Genomic DNA, 6,301 nt, shown 5'->3' on the forward strand with positions numbered 1-6,301 from the left:
TTTTGAAATAGCAGAATTTCGACCAATTTTCTCAATATCAACAGTGAATTAGAATGTAAGAAAGTATTCCTAGAAGACCATTTCTCAACCCAAATTATAAAATGTTTATGCAAGAACAGAATTTTGACCCGTTTTCTAGTGCTCGATGTTAAAATTGAAGAAAAGAAAAAAATGATCTCCAGGTTTATTTGGAAAATCAATTTTTTATAAATATTTGTATAACTTTTTAAGAAAAAAATGTAGAGAGATAGCGAAACATTTCCTGAAATTCTCATTTTTTTTCCTCGTATTTTTTCTAGCCACAATTTTCTTTTTGTCAACTCAAAAAGGCTAATATCACCAAAATTCAGAACCCTCACAAAAAAACACTCACAACAAACCATCTTTTGTCTTTTCAATTGGACTGTTTGGGAGAACCCCATTTGCGTTTTTTCTGAACTATTTTTTCCTCTACCATTCTTGCATCACTTAGTTGTTAGCTTGTCGAAACAGAATCAGAAGAACTCTACATTACATACGCACGCACAGAAGTTTCATTAAGTAGACAGAGAATCTACTGAAACTTCTGTATTGTTTTTGTTCTCCAAAATTTTCGTCAGTGCATACCATCCATTTTTTCGTAAGATTTTATAATTTTTTTTTTTCTGTTTTACCTTCGAGAAAAACCAGGCCAAGGAGGTGTTTCACTCTTGGAGGAGGTTTTTACTTTAACGCCAGAATCTGAAACAACAACAACATGCGACGTTTGTTGATATAATATTAATAATAAAAGTTAGACTTGTGTGTCTGTTTCTGATTTTGTGGTGTTACCGTGAACCTCCATCCCCTCTTAATCCAACGTTTATCCATTGCCTAGACCCGAATCAAAACCCAACCTTTGCCTCAACGCAACACCAAAAATATTATTTTCTTAAACAAAAAAATAGAAAGAAAAAAAAAACGTAGCTTTTAGCTTTGGGTATCGACTGTCGACCACCCAAATTGAACCCTTTTAATCCGTTTTCTGACAAGGGGAAGGACAACAATCTAGTGCTTTTTCTAGGTTGCATCGAGGCCCTTGTTGTTTTTCATTGATCAGTGGCAATTGGCATTAAAAAATTGGATTTTGATTTGTGGGTGGTTGGTGGATTTGGTTTTCCCTCGATCTATTGATCCGGGGTTGTGGCTTTTGGGTTTTTGATGTTGAGAATGAATAAAGGGTCACTTGATTACTGGAGGAATTACTTTGGAGCTGCGAACTCTGACATATTTGGCATCATTGACCATGCGATCATGGTGGCTGCTTCTGATTGCCCCGAGGAGTTCAGGATGAGGAGGGATGGGATTGCAGAGAGGTTGTTTTCTAGCAGACTGAGTCGATGTTTGGGGTGTGAGCGGGTTGAATTGTCTGTCCCAGTGGATGATGATGGTGGTGGTTGTAAGAATGGCTTTGAAGGGACCGGAGCTGAGTTTGAGTCTGAAGCAGGCGCAAGTAAAGAGAGCAAGGTCAATAGTGCCAGCGTTGATGATCCTGGAGTGACGAACACGAACCGAGCTAGCAATTACAGCTATGGGGAAGCTGAGGCGTTGACTGATGAGATTGAAGAAGAGTCACAATATGTTGAAGAGGTATTCAGGATCAAGGATGTTTTGCTTAACTGTGAAGAAGAGGTACGGTATTTATTTTAACGCAATGTTTGGTTTTTGTGTGCCAGATTACCTCTCTACGAACTCCACCCCTACCTTCTTTGTTTACTTCTGCATCAATAGTTGCTTCTGTGTTGCAATTTGGTTTTTGTTTTTGAGTTTTAATGAAGAATAAGTTTCTCTTACTTTTGAGAAGGGTTCTGGTTAGTTATATTTATAGAATAAGGTTTTAAATTGTGGTCATTGCAACTTTTGATATTCGATAAGTCTGGCTCATGTGACTGCCATCATGTGGATGGCCTTGCTGCAACCACAGTGGCCGTTTTCTAAAAGCCTAGTCATAGAATATAAAGGGTTTTATTGGATGGCAGTGGAGTTCTTACATGAAAGACTAAACTGGTTTGTGTTCTGCGGTACCCTGATTCATGGTTTTATATTTCATGTTGTAACAGTCTGATTCAGTTTTGTTTGATTCATTGAGAAGGCTTCAGCTGATGGAACTCACAGTGGATCTTTTGAAGGTTTGATTTGAGTCATCACTTCACTTGCTCATTCATTAAGACTACCATTTTTCTTTCCTGCTGTTTGGCTTGCAGATGTGTTTTTCTCCTCCCATTGTCTGAAAAATTAATTTTGCCAGGCAACTGAGATTGGAAAGGCTGTCAATCCTCTTCGAAAGCATGGATCAAGTGACATTTGTCTACTCGCGCGGACTCTTATCGAGTATGAATCGCTTTTTCTTTGATAGTTGTGTTTCGTTTGTATATCCTCAGCATCTATATCTTCTCCTACATGGATTGATGTTTGTAAATAGTTTCCTTCCTTGCCAATTAGTGGTTTGTTACTATTTGTGATATTATTTGTAAAGGTCAATGAGTTCATTCACTATTGTTTTTCTAATCCATTCATCTCACTGTCATGAATAGTAGTAAATGGTGCATTATAGTAGGGTGGCCTTTGGCTGCTAGGGGATTCAAATAGTGGAGGGATTTTCCATTATGGCCATTGTTACTTCAATATAGCAAAAATATCAGCTTCAATATAAGCCTCAAAAACCCATTTTAACCCCCAAAACAATGTTATTAATTTTTTTATTTGGATAAAATTGCAATTTCACATCCATTTTCTAGTATGCGCATGTTTTTCATTAGAAATCACAATAGGATTTGAAACCCTTCTTCCCTGATCATTCCACACAAGCTTGCCTCTGTTTTTACTTTTGTTCCTTCACATTTTATAGGACTAATATTTTCTAGTGTTTCATCCTTTCTAGTTTCTCTAAGCTTCCTAATTAAATTGGTAATTTTCTCTACTTTGTTATGTTCTCTTTCCATTAATTTCATTACCATCTTTCATTTTCTGAATTCATTACTATGTTCTTATGGCTCATAGATGAATTTTTTTATTTATTTTTATTTCATTATCTTCTCATTGCTTGGTTAAATGGTGATCATGTGTATAAACTGTGACATTGTACTGTTTATCGTGACAATTTTTAATTTTGTTTTTTTGTTTCATGTCATCCTTTATAGGCTTTTTAGATTTTGTTTCTACGTGCCACTGTTCCAGATTGACACCCATTTTATGGGTCCTGAAATTGCACTTTTACTGGTTGCTTGGTTAATCATGTCTCATTCGCTCAAATGTGATGCTTATCAAATATAAAAAGTGTCCAACCATTTTTGTTATTCCACATGTTAGCATTCTATGAAATTTAACTGCACTTCTTTTTCTCTGAATTCTGTTTTTTTAATGAAAAAATGGGTTGGTAAACAGAAACTATTGGGTTTCTTTTCTGTGCTTAAGCATGGAGACTGTTCTAGTTATGTTTGATGAAGATCTGAATGTAGGTGCATGACTCATGACTGATTTCAGTTCAATTTATCAGTCTGTATGCTCAAACATCTCGTGTTCTTAAAAGTCTTCGATTACCTATTTTATTCATGTTAGTGTAGTTTTGCATGAGATACAAGCTATACATTCTAAACATTGTTATTGAATTGTAGAGGCTGGAAGGAAATGGTGGATGATTGGGTCAAGGCTACCACAGCTATTGCAGGTATAAACATTTTATCTGCCTTGTTGTGGAAGTGATCCTTAAAAATCTTCTCTTCTTTCTAATTTTGAAATATATTCATACTTATAGGTTCAGAAGGTACTCCAGATTCAGTAAATCCATCTGTTATTGATGATGAAGAAGGTCTTCCATCACCTCCTATGGATGAAGGGGCTTTATTTGCCCCTCCAACAGGTTCTATGGAACTCTCCCAGGTACTTACTTCAATGTCCTTCCTCTACCTTTCTTGTATTAATGCTTTGCAGTATTTGATAGTTAGAATCTAACTTCAACTTCACTTGGTTGGATGTCACATAATTTGATGATGCAAAGTTCTTCGATGGCATGGATGATGATGGAAGTGAGTCGACTTCACAATTTCTTAATGCTAGTCTAGCTAGCTTTTTCTCTACGGTTCTTTATTTGAATTCCCCACTTGTTAGATTGATGATCATGCTTTTGGGTTTCTATTTCAGATCCTCGACATAGTGGGGAATTCATGAAAAACCGTGATCATGGAAGAAGTCCATCTCTGAAGAGGAAACCTCAGGCATCAAATGGGGCAAACATTGTTGCCAAGGACGGCGGAAAAGGTCAGCAAGCAAAGAAAAATGAGGTTGCTGTGAGGCCGAATAAACCAGCTATCAGTGATTCTGGTCCTGGCAGACCACCAAAATCAACCATGCAGAAGAAAGGCTCTATTGAGCCGAAGGTGCAACAGAATACAGTGAAGAATACTATCCCAAAAAATCCTCATGTTCGTCAGCTAGATGTAAGGAAAAGTTTTCTTGGGTCATCAAGTTTTTGGATTTGAATTTTGTTTGAATTTCATTTCTTGTGTATCAGAAACCCAGGTGTTCGGATGATGCTTCAGTCCAAGTGAAGTTAGAAGCCAGTAAGAGGAAACTTCAGGAGCGGTATCAACAAGTTGAAAATGGTTTGTCTTTTCTTTTCCAAAATCTATGTCTATTTTTCTTTCTAAGTATAATTTTTAGATTCTAGATCTCTTGAAGTTTACTCATAATAAAGTTAAATCGAGCAAGACAGATATCTATAAAGAAGAGAAATATCTCAGAAAGCAGAAGAATTGAGAATGATAGTAAGGTTTTCATTGATTGAAAAGAAAGAGTACATACTTATATAAACAAAATAGCAAACTTTCACTTAATATACTCGTGATAGTATAGCCTTAAGGGTGTGTTAGTGATTGAGTGAATTTGAGGAGATTTGAGGATAATTTTTTTTGTATTTTATTTGACTGAATTTGGAAGTAAACGAGAGTGGATTTTGAAGTAAATTTTTTTAATCTGTCATATAAACTAAATCCTACACCAATTCTCACAAACTTTACTTTAAAATCCAATCTCGTTTACCTCCAAATTCACTCAAATAAATAACAAAAAAAATTACTCTCAAATCTTCTCAAATCCACTCAATCACTCTCCCCCAATCACCCCAAGTGAATACACCCTAAATGTAGGATTTGGTAGATCAAGCTTAAAAATTTAGAGCTTGATTTGATTACTAAATATAGTGATGAAACTGGTTGTTGATTCTGATTTTCAGCTAAGAGGCAGAGGACAGTGCAGGTTATGGAGTTGCATGACCTCCCAAAGCAAGGTATTGGCCACCGGAATCCGCATGTGAAACCCGGAAATCAAAAGAGGCAATGGGGTCATGGACGAAGATAGAACAGTTAATTTCCAGAATCTGGACAAGAACTCCCTTTGCTACCATTATTGAAGCTTCATAATCTCTTAACCATTCATACCTGTATAGAGCTGTTCTGATGGGAAGGGAAGTAACCTCTGAGTCACTGTTTCATTTTTCAAGTTAAAAAAGGTTGAATATACATAGAATTTTGTTGATCCAAGATTGGATTTGGAAGAGGATTCATCATGAGCACTTAATTGTTGATGTGGTTCTAAATTGGGTATCCATTGGTTCCATCTTCATGATTGGTCATTTAATTTTTGAACAATTTTCTTGTCACACAACATTCATCAGGGCCTTGGGGTCTCAACTTTTCAGCTCCATTGTCACAGATTCAAGAGTTCTTGAGAATAAACAATGCCATTTAAGTATCATCATTTTTTTTATTAAAACCCTTTTCTACCTTTCTTGCATGCTGTGTGTAACTTGCATTTGAATTTCAACTTTGAAAAATATGCTCAGAGTGTGTGTGTGATGCCACATGATATAGTGGACTGAATTACCAAGGAAATTCGATTTTCAATCTGCTACGTAACTTTTCTATCTTTCTTCATCAATTAAACTCAATTGTTGAAAATTTAAATGTTTTTTAATAATGGAAAAATAGGTGTTGTCAGTTCAATTAAACATTTAAAATTATCATATCGAATTAAATTGACACCCCTTCTATTAAAGAAATATTAAACTCCTGTTTTTTTTTTTTTTTAATTTATTACTATATGCACTGGTCATTGGTTGCAAAAAGAGAGAAAATTGGAAAAGTTTAAAGCGTTTTTTCTTACAATTTTAAACTGCCATAAATTTGTTTATATTTTTTTAAGTATCATGATCTTATAAACAATAATTAGTGTTTAGAAGAACCATTTTGATTAATTTAAAATAATAAATAAATAAATTGGAATATTA

The 6,301-nt window shown here is 35.2% G+C and overlaps 1 protein-coding gene across 1 annotated transcript; it reads left to right on the plus strand.

The window, feature by feature from the left end:
* The first annotated feature begins 357 nt into the window (after window positions 1-357).
* LOC106772796 (probable mediator of RNA polymerase II transcription subunit 26b) lies at window positions 358-5,808 on the plus strand. The gene is made up of 9 exons (XM_014659388.2): window positions 358-1,650; window positions 2,079-2,147; window positions 2,267-2,349; window positions 3,633-3,685; window positions 3,773-3,897; window positions 4,016-4,043; window positions 4,159-4,454; window positions 4,529-4,619; window positions 5,249-5,808. Exons 1-9 carry the CDS (start codon window positions 1,180-1,182, stop codon window positions 5,371-5,373), a joined length of 1,341 nt encoding a protein of 446 aa, XP_014514874.1. The 5' UTR covers window positions 358-1,179; the 3' UTR covers window positions 5,374-5,808.
* The last annotated feature ends 493 nt before the right edge of the window (window positions 5,809-6,301 follow it).

Source organism: Vigna radiata, chromosome 8 (assembly GCF_000741045.1).
Source record: "Vigna radiata var. radiata cultivar VC1973A chromosome 8, Vradiata_ver6, whole genome shotgun sequence".
Classification (NCBI taxonomy): domain Eukaryota; kingdom Viridiplantae; phylum Streptophyta; class Magnoliopsida; order Fabales; family Fabaceae; genus Vigna; species Vigna radiata.